This window comes from Castanea sativa, chromosome 1, assembly GCF_040712315.1.
Source record: "Castanea sativa cultivar Marrone di Chiusa Pesio chromosome 1, ASM4071231v1".
NCBI classification, from domain to species: Eukaryota; Viridiplantae; Streptophyta; class Magnoliopsida; order Fagales; family Fagaceae; genus Castanea; species Castanea sativa.
The window spans coordinates 38,780,648-38,796,439 of NC_134013.1; the positions used below are offsets into that span (position 1 = coordinate 38,780,648).

General features: G+C 31.9%; 1 protein-coding gene across 1 annotated transcript; it reads left to right on the top strand.

Moving 5' to 3' along the window:
- The first annotated feature begins 6,949 nt into the window (after nt 1–6,949).
- LOC142638490 (mitogen-activated protein kinase kinase 6) lies at nt 6,950–12,109 on the top strand. Its single transcript, XM_075812519.1, has 8 exons — nt 6,950–7,140; nt 7,670–7,754; nt 8,756–8,890; nt 9,800–10,024; nt 10,133–10,315; nt 10,518–10,741; nt 11,707–11,752; nt 11,843–12,109. Exons 1-8 carry the CDS (start codon nt 7,067–7,069, stop codon nt 11,933–11,935), a joined length of 1,065 nt encoding a protein of 354 aa, XP_075668634.1. The 5' UTR covers nt 6,950–7,066; the 3' UTR covers nt 11,936–12,109.
- Nucleotides 12,110–15,792: the final 3,683 nt, after the last annotated feature.

A 15,792-nucleotide genomic window follows, 5' to 3' on the forward strand; every position in this document is an offset into this window, starting at 1 on the left:
GTTTCAAAGGGCTAGTGGTTGATTGGAAGGCCTGAAAAAAGAACACACGATCAAAGATGACCAGGATGGACCGGCCAAGGACCCTCTGATGCCAAAGTTTGTTTCTTTCTCAAATTCTAGAATTCTAACTTTTCAGGAGTTATCAAAAACTTACCTTCACTTGATGTGAATGAGTGCTTATATAGTGTGGTCTTGGAGTGGTTACTTGCCTCGTAACTTCCCCTACAAATGAGGAAATCAGAGGGTTTAAGGTGAACCTCCATAACCGCTATAGGAGTTAGAATATTTTATCTCCTATAACTGTCATGGAAGTTAAGTATTGCGGAGGAAGTTATAACGATGAACTAGGACTTAACTCATGCCTCAAGATAGTAACACTTGGTCCGATTTAACTCTTGTAAATAAATTTCTGGAATTATTCCTAAGTATCAGATCTCGTCCAGGGGTTTTCCTTATGGGCGACCCATATGCCTATGGACGACTATCCTGACAAGGGAAGCCATTTTAGCCTTCTTGACTTGGACGACCCCTATGGACGAGCCGAAGTTCATTTTCCTTTTGGTTCACCATCATATATATCAACCAAAATTCAGAGAAAATTCAATTAGAATCAAAATTAGATTTTGCTTTTGTTAGATTTTCATAAAAATTAAGTTGTTTAGCTTTTTTTTTTCCTGTTATTTTTTCTCTAAACTAATGAGCACATTTTTTTTATACTATTTTATTCATACATTTTGTATGCAAAGATCTTAAACTTAAAAAATTGTAATTGAGCTGAACGGTCCCATGCACCTAACTCCATTCAATTTAAGATATACTATTGTACTAATATATTCTTTTATATTTTGTGTTGTATTTAGTAGAATTTCACATACAATGATTGTAAATTAATATTGTATATGTAATATCTAATAGTGGTTTTCAAAATTATACACAAAATAGCAATGTAATGAGAAACTTGGCGTAACTAATATCATGAAAATTGCAAGAAAAAATCATTTTAGTACCTCTAAATGTCTTGGTCGAACTATTGTCGTATACGTTTAATAACGCAAGTTAACATCAATAGCACTACTTCAATTTATCATTCCTGTGCGTAAACTTACATACTAGTTTTACAAATTTTGAAAACACAATTGCAATGACAAATGTAAATTTTTTTTTTTTTTTTGAGATGGAATAACAAATGTGAGCGTTGGAAATACCATCTTCTAGTAGTAATGACGACCGTTATCGGATTGAAGGCCACCCACAATGAATCAATGGAAATAAGACCATCGAGGACTTTTCTGTTGGGCATAAATGACGCAGACGTTACAACAATCATTAGAGACAATAAAGGATCTCGACCTAGAAACGTTCATCCAAAGATCCTATATAAACCACCAAGGACAAAGAAGAAGGGTATGTTCTTACTCAAATAATTTTTGTTGCTTAATTCACAACAATCTCCTCACGAGATTTAGTCTAACTTGAACTTCGAAAGGTCCTTGGCAAACACCACACCGATGTGTCCTACGGTTATTGTTTTTATTTCTTTAAAGGCAAGGAGGTTGATCCCCTATCCAAACTAATGAGGAACTTAACTGATGAATTTGGCTTCATCAGCTTGGCATTGTCTGTGGGGACGACGACTGATTTCTTTTTTACAAAAAATTGTTGCTCTACCAACATCCTCAAGCAACAATATGGAGTTAGATGCATCAAATCAGCCTAATGTGACGCAAATGGCATTAAAGATTCAAACTTTGGACGCTAATGCAGATGAATTGAGCTGACATAACCAGGAATTGATACGACAAGGTAGCCGCAACCCACCCAGAAGACAAGATCAACGTCACAATGAAGACGAACGCAGTCCAAAGGGTAGCAATGGGAGAAAGAGCTTTGAAAGGATAAAACAGCTTGACCACACGAAAGATGATTTGATAAGGGAGATGAGAAAGAGATGAAAGACTTGAAGAATGTGATGAAGGGAAAGGTGTCCAAAGATTTGGATAGCATGATAAGGAGGACTGATTGTTCTTTTCACCGCCAAAACGTTCTAGAGTGCCCTTTACAATCGAAATTCCATCTCCCCCATCACTCAAAACATACGATGGTACGAAGGATCCGCTAGACCATTAGAAACATTCAAGACTAGTTCAGAAGCACCATATAGAAACATTCAAGACTAGTTCAGAAGCACATGCATTCAATAATTAAAATACTTGTGGTGCGAGCGAGAAAAAGTGTTTGGCCAAATCCAAAAGAGGTTGACCACCTTCATTCACCAAGCAAATAATTTTATAGAGAAAGAATTCTAGGTTATGTTTGGTAACATTTTTTGTTTTTTATTTTCAAAAACATGTTTTTGGGAATAGAAAGAAAAAAAAAATTCTTGTATTTTTTTTAAATCAAAAGCATGTTTGGTTAGTTGAAATAAAAAAAAAAAGTTTTTCTAAAGAAAATAAAATAAAAAATACTGAAATATGTTATTACTAGGATTTGAACTCTAACACTAACTCATTAAATGAGATAGATTAATTCATTAAATCAAATGCATGTTTTTATTGGCTTTTGAAAACTGGAAACTGATAATAGCCTATTGTTTGTTTTCAATTTGCTTCACAAATTGAGTTTTAAAAACAGCTTTTGTTTTTTGTCCATCTTGGATTACCAAATAAGTTTTTTAATCACAAAAATAAATAAAAAATTGTTTTTAGAAACAAACAATAAAGAGAAAAAACAGTTATTAAACATACTGCTAATGTACTCTTTTCGTTTTCCAATATGAGACGAATAATTCTTATTGTTAAAACTCCTCTCTTATTTATGGAGGAAGACTTGTAACATCTTCCTTCATCATCTCCAATTCGTGACTTGCAACATTTCTTTCTATAACATTTTCACTCTTTTTATTACGTGGGAGTTGGGACTTGTATATTCTTAATTATTTATTTACCAAAAACTACTCAAGTTAGGGAAATGTTGAATTTCATAGCATGGTTCCTAAAGTTGAATTCTACTAGAGAAGGAAGGTCCTTGATGGCAAACAAAAAAACAGTACTGATAATGGGGCACTTAATCAGGGACCTCATTTCAAAGCCTATAAAAGAGGGGGTTCTACTCCACACAAAGGTATGTAAGCATATTAATTAAGAAATCTCTTAGTAAACCAAAAAAATTATTGGAAAAAAAAATCTTTTTATGACTTTCTTCAATTCTTATCTTTTTCTTTTTGCAAGTGTTCGAGGTCTTAATTAATTTTACAAATTCTTACGATTATAACAAGAGACTAGGGATAACATGACTAGACTAGGTAGAATCACGGTGCCTCATCCCCACTTTTGGGCAAGGAAAACTCGTAATGGACGAGAGCGCAGCAAGTCATGTCAAAGCATGATGGAGGCTTTTTTTCCCATCCCTAATGAGATGATTTCAATAATGATGAGATGGGGCTGAAAAAGAGAAAGGGATTATGGTATGAGTTTTGATAGGGAAAAAAGATGAGTGTTTTGGGTAGGGCGGGCCAAGATTGTTTGAGGCCTAAGGTAAGAATTTTATTGGGGTCTTTTTATATTAAATATCATTTAAATAATATTATTTATTTTTATTTGATTTCAAATCTATTATTAATTCTTACTTATTAATATGATTAATTCACCAAAAGTGAATAAATGATAATTACTATATAGGTTTTACAAACTGGCATATTACCAATAAAAGAAAAGTTATTCAAATATTTTTTTTTTATATTATTTATGTAACACCAATCATGTTCTTATCACATCAGTTTGTAATTTTTTTTCCTAAAATTTGTATTAGCTTTGGCATTTTTCATACGCTTAATGGTGATTGTGTTGTATTTCTATATTATTTTTTTGTGTGGAGAAAATGCTAAATTTATTACAAATATTACTTAAAAAGCTTACAAACTGATGTGGCAATGAGGTGGCACTTCAACAAAAGAATAAATGAGTATTGAGTTACTTTATTGGTAATATATCAATTTGTAGGACATATGTAATAAAACTTGTAATATACTAACATAACTCTAATATTTTAGGCCTTCGTAAGATTGGGAAAAAAATATACACCTAACTCACACTTTTTCTTTAATTAAAAAAAAATTACCACCCCATATTTAGGGGGGGATAATAATTTATATGTATATAATTAAAAAAAATTGGTGCCTAAACTCTAGCTCGTGGTTGTCTTTGGTCCATGAAGTTTGAAATGATTGCTTTTAGTCCCTCAAAATCTTAAAGTGTCACTTTAGCACCTAAGCATCCACAGCAGTGTAGCTAAAAATTTAGTTATTTGACACCATAAAAAGTTACTTTATCTATTTTACCTACACATATGCTGCAGCAGTGGATCTATTTTAACTTTCAACACAATAAAATAATATAAACATCACAATAAAAATAAGATATCTATTACAATAAAATAATATATCTACTACATACAACCATCACAGCCATATACACAACCGGGCAAGGAATAAAAAATTATTTTTTCTTTTAGCTCTAAGCTATAGTGCACATCCATAGATAGATGTGCACTGTAGCAATGAAGTTAAAAAAAATCGATTTAGCTCCACTGTTGTATAGTTATTTTTGTGTTTTGGTAAAGCTAAAATAACTATATAGTTTTTTAGCTCCACTGATACAAGTGCTTTAATAACATGTCTAATATAGCAATGATGTGTCAATTTTTAGTTCGATGACATCATTGTTTAGAGATTTAATGGATATTGATGAATTGACCAAAAGTAATCACTTAAAGGTTTTTAGGGACTAAAAACAATCATTTAAAAAAAATTATAGACTAAAATTGTTTAGAAGGATAAAGATTTTGGGACCAACAATGTATTTTGCCCAAAACTTTTATTATAAATAATATGTATATAGAAGATTAAATTATATATAAATATTGAATAATATATACATACGGGCAGGCAAGAAGTGAGAAGAGATGGGACAAGATGAGACAAAAAATCTTGTTCAAGTTGGGGCAGGAGAGGGTGGGTCAAGTAGGGTGGAAATTTGAAACATTTTTGCCATCACGTTGGATCATGCAAAACCCAAAAAATGCAAAATGGACAACACCTTTCACAAAAATGCACAAAAGAAAACTCTTACATCTGGAAATGCATTTCTGATTTGCAACATGCTATAGTGTGATGTATATTTGCATAACACTACAGCTTCATGCAAATGAAAATCTTCTCTTTTTTATTCCCCTCTCTCCTCTAACATTCTTCCTCCTCTTTTATATTTGCTAGGTGTAGGTAGAAAACATATTATGTTAATGTAATGGAATGAAAAAAAATATATATATATATATATATATATAATGCAATTTTTTGAAGATAAAATAAATAAATGAGTTTGATGGAAAAATGCAAAATTTGGTTGGCAATTTTAATTCGAAGTCTCAAGTCAACAACCCCATTTGCGAAAAAAAAGCTAGTAGAGGGTTTGTTTTGAAAACAACTTATTTAGTTAAAATGAAATTTTTTTGTTAAAAGTACTATAAATAAAGTTAAAATATAATTGAAATAATGCAGTGAAAGTGTGAGACCAGTGGCGGCTCCAAGAAATTTTTCCAGGGTGTTCCTCAACAAGCATAAATTACACAATCTAATAAAAAGAAAATTTTGTATATTGACAACAACAACAATAAAAAAACACGCAAATACATAAAGTTTACAATTGCCTTCTACGTGATTTTTTTATCAAATATTTATCTATAATTTTAGTAAAAGAATAAACAATAAACTATAAGTTCATTTGAAATATTAATAAAATTATTAATTATTGTTATTTAGTTGTTTCATTAATTTGTTTGTCTTTTATAAACTATAATTTGTTATATTGTTGTTTCATTAATTATAAAATTATTAGTTATTATTTAGCCTAACATAATTAATTTGTTTGTCTTTTATAATGTATTATTTCATTACTGTTTAGCCTAACATAATTTAATTGTTTAATTTGTTTATTAATTGTTTTCTATAATTTGTTATGTGTATAATTAATATATATAATGTAATTAAAAGTTGAGTGGGCCAATCAAGTGATAAACCCAAACCTTTAATTATACCCATGTCATAACCCAAATCATAAACCAAGGCCCACCCTTTAATTTAATTAATTTTTAATAACTTTTTTCCCTTTTCCTTTGTTTTCTCCGTCATTTTTGCTTTAGCCTTTCTCTCTCCTTCACACGTGTACATCTAATCTCTATCCTGTCTCTTCTAGATATTTCTTTAGATCTACTATCTACTTTCTTCTTTTCTTTCTTCGTTCTTATTTCTTTGTCATAGACTCACAGCTTTTCTTCTTTCTCAATGTTCTCCTCACGCCACCACCATGCTTTTTTCAACAAGCATCGTTCATCCCTAATAGCACCTCCATGCTCCTCTCTCAAGCCGCCTCTACCCAGCAAAACGTCTCCTCACCTCCGTTACTGATCTATATCTGCTTTGTTTGGATTATAGGTTTTTATTTTCATTATTTTGTATGGAAAATCAAGAGTTTTTGTTTTGGCCCGGAATCCTTTTTGGTTGAGGGAGTTCCTAAATTTGGTTAAGGGTGTTCCTATTTTTTTTTTTAAGGGTAAACAAATAAAAAAATTTTAATTATTATATATAATTTTTTTTTTCAAGTCAGGGTGTTCCTAGGAACACCTAGGCCTGAACGTGGCGCCGCCACTGTGTGAGACTCATGAAAATATTAAAAAGTATAATGAAATTTATGAATAATAACAAAAATAAACTAAATAATAATAAAAACTTGTCTTTTTAAGCTAATGTGAAGTGCAACCTCATAGGATGAATAAAGCAAAGAGTAGTGGATTAAAACCAAAATGTTATATTTATATTTGCGCGGTCTTCTTCGTTTGAATTTTCTTATAGTACTACAGTAGTGTCCACTTTTATTTAGTCTTTTAATAACAAATCACAAATGCTATACTCTCAGTCTCTCTCTCTAAAGAAAGACTGAGTCCGCTTATTCTGCAACCCTAGAACCAGTTAGAAAAATATTCGCAAAACAAAACAAAAACGAAAACCCTTATCATGAAGACCAAGACGCCATTGAATCAACTCAAGCTCTCCGTGCCTGCTCAAGAAACCCCTATCACTTCCTTCTTGTACGATTCCCTATTCCTCTTTTTTCAATTCCATCTTTTTCTTTTTTCTAATCCATCTTTCTCACTTCTAAACTATCGATCTTTGTAATTGCTTATCATTCTTTTCACTTTCTTTCTTTGCTTCTTTGATTCTCTATGCTTCTGCTCTGTTTGCTTACCTATAAAATGTATTAAACAAAAAAAAACAAAAAAAAAGAACTAAGAATTTGGAAGATTGTGTCTTTAGCTTATTAATTTTGATCATCAGCTCACTGATTGTGGGGTAAAGTGAAAATTTTTAATTTCATATTTGGGAGCAAAGAAACTTATTAACCCTTTTCACTATCATTGTTCTTATTGGATATATATATATATATATATATATATATATATATATATATATATATATTTTTTTTTTTTTAATTTCAAGTTGGGATTTAAAAGAACTGAAAAAAACAATAGGATTAATTTTATTTTAATTTTTTCCTGGATACACTGAATAGCAAGTTTAAGGAAAAAAATTTCTTGATTGAATAATGTAAATTTTCAGGACTGCAAGTGGCACATTTCATGATGGAGATTTTTTCTTAAACCAGAAAGGGTTGCGGCTCATCTCTGAAGAAAAGGTGTCCCGTGTAAGTATATCTTGATTCGGTTCCTATCTTGTGGGCACTTGTGTTTTGGCTAATCCAACTGTTGTTTATTGGTTGATTTGTTTGACGTTACCTTAAAGCAGGTACTGAATCATATGTGCTTGTTTTAGTTTTTATCAGTAATATATGATACATTTTACTTTCAATCTGTGTGAATTAAAATTATCGGAATTTGGAGGAGTTCTGCAGTGATAATGAGTCTCTTGATGAGGTCAAAGTGCTAATGAGTCTTTTAATGAGGTTTAAATTATACAACAGTACTGCAAACTAAGTTGATACTACTAGTTCACTAATCCTTTAACTGCCTTTTGCTGTCCCAATATTTTGTCTCTTCTACCTTGGCAAATTACTTTCCCTTATAAGTCATCAACTACATTTCCAGGAGTTTGAACGGGTCATGTTGAAGTTAACCCTGCAAAACCTTAATCTTGGAGAACTGGGAAAGCCGCCCTATTGGTCCAAATTTAAATTTTTACAGTTCAGATACTTTTTTTTATGGGTAGTTTTCTTGTTCTTTTTCCAATTTAGCCTCTCTCTTTTTTCATCCTTTAGGAGGTCATGCCAGCCTTTCTCTTTTTGTAATTATTTTTGGTATGCTTCTTGGAGACTTCTGAAAGCTCCAAATTTGATGTCTAGTGACTAGTCAACCCATCTCCTAATTAAAAGACATAAGTCCAACATTTTCAAGTGCCATGCCTCTGATGATAGATATCATCATACCTATTTCAAACAACTTGGCTTCTTATTCCATTAGGACTTATTGCACATCCTCCTCACCTTCATGCTTTGTATTGGTGTTGTCTTATTTTTTGTTTTCTTTGGGATTAAGGCTTGGGTATTATTGTTCATTTTCATACAACACTTATCCTTCATCACCTTACCCCCCCCCCCCCCCCCCCCCACACACACACACACCTCTTTTGTTTTATCTATAAGATACTTGAGCCCTCATAAAATTAGCTTTTCTTGTTGTGTTTGGACAGCCTTCTGACAGTAAGGAGCTAGATATCGAATTCTCATTGGAAGATCTTGAGACTATTAAAGTCATCGGAAAGGGAAGCGGTGGTGTTGTTCAACTTGTTCGCCATAAATGGGTTGGAAAATTATTTGCCTTGAAGGTCATGGTTCCAGCAAAACCAATTTTTGGACTTGCCTATATATAAATACATTAATTATTATTGTTAGATTAGTGGTTAAATGATTAAATTTACCATTTTTTAACAACTTAAGCTATTGGGACAAGTAGTAGTTTTTCAATTATCATATAATTTTAACTTTCAACTCAAAACTTTATATGGTTTCATGTCACGTGAAGTAATGAAAATGATGTTAAAACTTCTAATTTCATTGAGAGTATAAGAATTCTTTTTAAGGTCTGAATACATATAGGGGGAATTCTAAAAAATAATAAATATAGGGTGAATGACTATATACATTCTTGGAGAAGTCAAGTGCGAAGGTGACAGGTGATTCTGTCTTTAGTCATACAAGAGGTATGTGCTATGGATGAAAATACAGTAGGAAAAGCATGGAAATGTGTGGTAAGGGAGAGGATGGCTAGTGTAATTAGTAATTACTACTTGCAAGTTTAAATGGCAGGCATTGAATTTTAAATAGTTATGGGAGCTTATCAAAATTGAATTAGTGGAGACATGGGGTAAGACCACAACAAGTAACTATATATGAAACTACAGACTGGCAGAACTGGAAATCTGTTGGGCTGCTTCTCTAATTATTTATGGTGCTGCCTTGTCAACTTCTTGGTAACCTATTATTGAAATCACAATCCTCTATATTTGTTATGGCATCATTTCTTAGTTTTATCTATAATTTTGGACAATTGAGGCTAACATCTTATTCGGAAACTTGCTTTGACATATTCTCTCAATGTATTTGCAATTGTGGCTTCTTCTATGTTGAGTTCAGTGTTACATTACATATGCTAAGATCTCAAATGATCTAGACATTAGCACTTCTGATCTAGGTAGTCGTCTTTGTGTTAACCAGGAGGTACTTTTTTATAACAGGTCATCCAAATGAACATACAGGAGGATATACGTAAGCAGATTGTGCAGGAGCTGAAAATAAATCAATCATCTCAATGTTCAAATGTTGTAGTTTGCTATCATTCTTTCTATCACAATGGAGCTATTTCCCTTGTGTTAGAATACATGGATCGTGGATCCCTAGCAGATGTGATCAGACAAGTTAAAACGGTTCTTGAACCATATCTTGCTGTTGTCTGCAAGCAGGTCTATGAGCTAATTTCCTCTTGCTTTAAGACTAAGTTAAGATTGATAAGTCTGCAACATTTGAAGAAAGTTTTGTCATATGACTAAAGATCTAAATTTATAATCCAGGTTTTACTGGGTCTTGTGTACCTGCACCATGAGAGACATGTAATACATAGGGACATCAAACCATCCAATTTGCTGGTAAACCACAAAGGGGAGGTGAAGATTACTGATTTTGGTGTGAGTGCAGTGCTAGCTAGCTCTATGGGTCAAAGGGATACATTTGTGGGAACCTATAACTACATGTCGGTAGGTGGAGTTTTTCACCTTCTATAACACCCTAATTCAATGCTCCAATTTTTATTTTATTTATTATGATGCAAGCTCTTGCTTTAGTATTTAAAGCATATTGTTTTCTCATTTCAATCCATATAAAGCATATTCTGGTGTGATGATTATCCCCCCCCAAAAAAATTGAAGTTTTTTCTAATGCTTTTAATTTGTGTTTTAGCCAGAGAGAATCAGTGGTAGCACTTATGATTATAGCAGTGATATTTGGAGTTTGGGCATGGTAGTACTTGAGTGTGCAATAGGACGGTTTCCTTATATGCAATCTGAAGATCAGCAAAGCTGGCCAAGCTTTTATGAGCTTTTGGAGGCAATTGTGGAAAGCCCACCACCTTCAGCTCCATCAGATCAGTTCTCCCCAGAATTCTGTTCATTTGTGTCAGCCTGGTAATGAACTATATGTGTTCATGTGATATTCTATTTTGTTAGTTTGGTGTGTTGCAGTTTTGACTTTGGCAGCCTTTAGGTGTAAATGTTTTCTCTTTTTGTCATGTAAGCTTTTGATTTTTGAACTACCAGCCATTTCAATTTTTTTTATTGTTTTAAAGCCTTTATAGGTATATTTTTTTTACCCCAAGTTGTGTACCTAGTAAGTTAAAGTTGATGGTTGGTTCTTGAGTAGCCTAATTCCACCAATTCATTCTACTTATTCAAATATTAGAGAGGACCTGTTGAAGCTACATTAATTCTATTGTGGGATGACTGTTCAAGAAATTGATTTTGCTTGAGAAGTATGAGGAGCTGTGTTATCATTATAGCTATAATGTTATTGTGAGAGAGAACTTATGCTAGCATGAATGAAGATATCGAATGTCCTCATGGCTCTACCTGATAACAGCTTTCTCCTGTCTAAAAATTATGTATATGTTAAGCCACAACTTTTTAATATTTTAAGCCAATTTGTATTGCATTGAATTATTGAACTTTTTTAACTTTTCAAATGAAACAGCTCATACCTGCTTCTATAGGGTATCATTTCAAAAGATTAGCTTGAAGATATTTAACTAAATAACAACAGGTTACAATTTTGATGTATTAATTTTTGAGAGAATTTCAATTAGCTGTCCTTGTGTTGTTTCCAACATATGCTTTCTACTTTGATCTCAATTGCTCAAAGAGATGCCCCTACGATCACTTGGAAAATCAGTCTAAATAACAAGAATTTTCTGCATGTAGTATCTATATCTTCTGACACTGGAAAATTAGAGCTGAAATATTGCCTGCCAACACTGTCTTCCAAGTAATATAACATTTTCACTTGGATTGACACAATTAGGAATGCTTTACTCTTCCATTTTAAAGTTTTCAGTTCATGATTTATGTGTTGATCTTGTTTCCAATTGCAATTGCAGCATACAAAAGAATCCCCAAGATAGATCATCATCGTTGGACCTTTTGGTAAGTAACCTGGTGTATGCCTGGATGGATTGCAGAAATTCATGTTGTATTGGTCAGAATCTTCATAGCTAACTCTCTTTTTGTTTCCAGAGTCACCCTTTTATCAAAAAGTTCGAGGATAAAGACATTGATTTCGGGATTCTTGTAGGTAGCTTGGAACCTCCTGTAAATTTCCCTCGATAATTTTACCTGTAATGTCATATTTTGAGTGTAAAATGTTATAGCTTGTGTATCAGTCATCAGTCTTGGTCAAACATTTTATGGATTTTCATGTAACAATTGAGCATAAGATCTGTTATTCTATACAATTCACTTTACGTATAAGATAATGTTTGTCTGGATATCATGCGCACCAAACCTGCTATTTGTATGTAGTCTTAGAATTTATAACGGACAAGTTCTAATGATGATAGTCTGCGCCATTAAAGCTGTAGTTGGAGAAATGAGCTTGTTGATTCTGTATTTGTTGCTTTCTTGAAATTTTTCACTTGTTTGCAACGTATCTAGACCCGCAAAGCTTGTTCGTGATGAACTGTAGGATGGGAAGTTGTGACTTAAGGTTCATTTGGGAACAGTTTATTTAACTAAAACTAAAAAAAATTTATTAAAAGTATTGTAAATAAAATTAAAAATTAGTTGAAATAGTACAGTAAAACTTATAAATAATACAAAAAAGTGTAATAGAACTCATGAATAGTAGTAAAAATAAGCTAAATAGTAAAAGAAGCAACCCAATATAAGCTTATCCCAAACACAACCTTAAAGCTTATGAATTGCCGGTTTTGCTCAGTCTAGTTATTGGCATCTAATATGACTCCTATAAACTTTAACTATAAACACTTTTTTAGTATTTTACTATGTTTCCTTGCAAAATTTGGTCAACCTTGAATATGTTTTCCGTTTGCTATAAAATCTTTTGTAAAATTCTGTTAACACGCTTTATCAAAAAAAAAAAAAAAAACATTGAAAAACTTTTTATAAAAACACGTAGTGGCTCTTCAATCATCTAATGGTCAAGTGACCAGTCTAGTGGGTGGGGCTAGGGCCTATGCTAGTATGTTCAACCTAGGAGTTACCTGGCAAAAACTTTAATTTTAAAATTGTAATATATATATATATATATATATATATACACACACACTATTAATAATATGATTTCTTGTTTAGATTTTATCATTTTACGTATTAAAATATTTTTACACAAGTTCTTAAACTCTCTAAAATACATCTATTTTTTAGTTAAATAATTTTAAATTTAAAAATACAAACTGGTTAAAAGAGTAATTTACTATTTTTAAAAAGTTCCTAAGTTTTAGACTTTCAAACTTTTATCAATTCTCGCGTAGAGAAAGATCTTCAAAAATTAGGACATTAAACATTATTTTACTAAATCCAAAAAAAAAAAAGCCTAATTGCACATGCAAAGCGCATTTTAAACCTCATAAAAAAGTTCATGTAGATCTTAACAAATTTGAAATAAATCAATCAAAGAATGAATAATAAAAAAACCAATAAGAGAGAAAGGCAATTGTAAAATTTAATGTATTTGTGTATAAAATCCTAGAGTTGAGACCAAGTGGGGCCACTGCTCTAGTGGTTAGAGCTATTGATTCAGCAGATGGGAGGCTCTTCACTCATCTGATGGTCAAGTGATCAGTTTGGTGGGTGGGCCTAGAGCCAGTGATAGTAGGTTAAACCTAAGAATGATCTAGCAAAAACTTTAATTTTAAAAGGCAAAAATGCATTTTTGGTCTTTACATTTTGGGCTAATTCTCAATTTGGTCCCTAAATTAATTTCGCTCTTAAGTCAGTCACTGATTTCATAAAATCGTTTTTATTTTGGTCCCTGTTGTTAATCCAATAACAGAAAAATTTGAGGTGACAAACGGAATACACTGTGTGCATAATAAATGCTGACGTGGCTAATGAAATAATATTAAAAAAATTTATTTGGCATTTTTTAAAATGCCACGTCAGTATTTAAAATGTCACATCAGCATTTAAATTAATAAAAAAGCCAGCTCAGAAAAATAAAAATAAAAATAAACATTAATCTAATTAAAATAAATAATTTAATAATATTAAAAAAACAACAATTTTGCAATCTAGAAAAAAAAACGTTGAATTAAAAACAAAATTTTTAATTTTTTTTTAATCTTAAATCTAAAATTGTGGTAAAAAGTGGTCACAAGTTTTGATTCTTAAAAAAAAAAAAAAAAAAAACTTTAAAACTATTTTTGGAGTATGATTTTTTTATCATGTTCACATAGATATATCTGGGTAGAGAGAGAGAGAGAGAGAGAGAGAGAGAGAAAATGATCTGGGTTTAGAGAGAGAGAGGTTGAGATGTGGCCGGCGGTGGTTTGGCTTCTCCCTTGTCGACCAACGGCGAGCAGATCTGCTTATCCCTCTTTGGAGTTTTGATCATAGAGGCTTCAGTGCTTGGGGGCAACACGGATCAGAGAAAACGATGGGCAACATGGCTTCTCCCCCTTATGTGTGTTGTAAAACTCAGATTGGTGGTAGTGGCTGTGGTTTCCTTCCTCACCATTCACTACCGCCAGCCACTATCAAGGTAGTCTCCTTGATCTCTCCCTCTATCTCTTCTTTTCTTGGACTCACCCACTCGATGCCTATTTCTTTGATCCATGATGGTGTGGGGGGCTTGAGTTATGGTTGAAATTTGACTGTAGGGTTTGGTGGTGATGGATCTGGTAGTAGTGGTGCTGGAGGTCATTCGAGTTTGGTGCTGGTGGATATGGGTTAGTGTGGCAGATTGTGGTGGTGGTCATTGGGTTTGATGGTTTAGGTTTTGATTTTTGTGGAAGAACACAACACCATTTTTTATTTAATTTATAATTGATTTTTGGTGGAAGAATGTATACAAATTTTGGCATAGAAATTCTGAGTATTGTTCTTGTTATTTGGGTTTGTGTTCTTGTGTTCTTATGATCTGGGTTCATGTTCTTGCGTTTTATGTTCATGTTTTTGTTTATTTTTATTCAAATATGAATTGATGTATTTTTATGTTTTAAATTTTGTTTTTATGTATTTTAATTTTGTTAAAATTGATATATATTTTTTCAAATTAGATCCTGACATGGATGCTGGCGTCGTATTTTTTATTATTATTTTTCGGCTGTGTTAGCATTTAATATGCCACCTATGCACTCCGGTTGCAACCTCAGATTTTTCTATTACTTGATTGACGACAGGGACCAAAATAAAAATGATTTTCTGAAATTAGGGACTGACCTAGGAGTGAAATCTATTTAGGGACCAAATCGAGAATCGGCCCAAAATGTAAGGACCAAAAGTGCATTTTTGCCATTTTAAAATTATATAATATATATATATATATATATGTATGTATGTATGTATGTATGTATATACTATTAATAATAGGATTTCTTGTTTGAGTTTTATCATTTTGTGCACTAAAATATTCTCACATAAATTCTTAAAGTCTCTAAAATAACTCTATCTTTTAGTTAAATAATTTTAAATTTAAAAACACAAACTGGTTAACAGAGTAATTTACTATTTTTAACAAGTTCCTAAGTTTTAAGCTTTCAAACTTTTATCAATTCTCATGTAGAGAAGGATCCTTAAAAATTAGGACACTAAACATTATTTTACTAAATCCAAAATAAAAAATAGCCTAATCACACATGCAAAGCGCATGTAATGAATCTAGTGTGTGTGTATGTGTGTGTGTGTGTGTGTTTATATAGGGTTGGGTTCAAGATACATCTGGTGTAACTTTAAGCAATGTTACACTATTTAATATTTTTAAATTTTATGCAAATTTTGAAAAATCCACCATTAGAGTACATTATCTCTATTTATTCTCCATGCTTGCAAAATTTCAAGGTAATCAAATATTAATAGTTATGTCATTAATCAATTGTTTAAATTCAAGTTTTTGTGGTTTAAAATAATGTATAAAAGATAAGTTTACAGATTGAATGATAAATAATATCCAATTGACATGAATGTTAAGAACATATAGAATATGTAATTTAACGGTGAGATTTTCA

Bases quoted from the DNA above. Each gene is read 5' to 3' on its own strand.
- LOC142638490 (XM_075812519.1), top strand. From the start codon at position 7,067: ATGAAGACCAAGACGCCATTGAATCAACTCAAGCTCTCCGTGCCTGCT. The intron at 7,141-7,669 runs GTACGATTCCCT...GTAAATTTTCAG, and splicing joins ACCCCTATCACTTCCTTCTT to GACTGCAAGTGGCACATTTC. The intron at 8,891-9,799 runs GTCATGGTTCCA...TTTTTATAACAG, and splicing joins GAAAATTATTTGCCTTGAAG to GTCATCCAAATGAACATACA.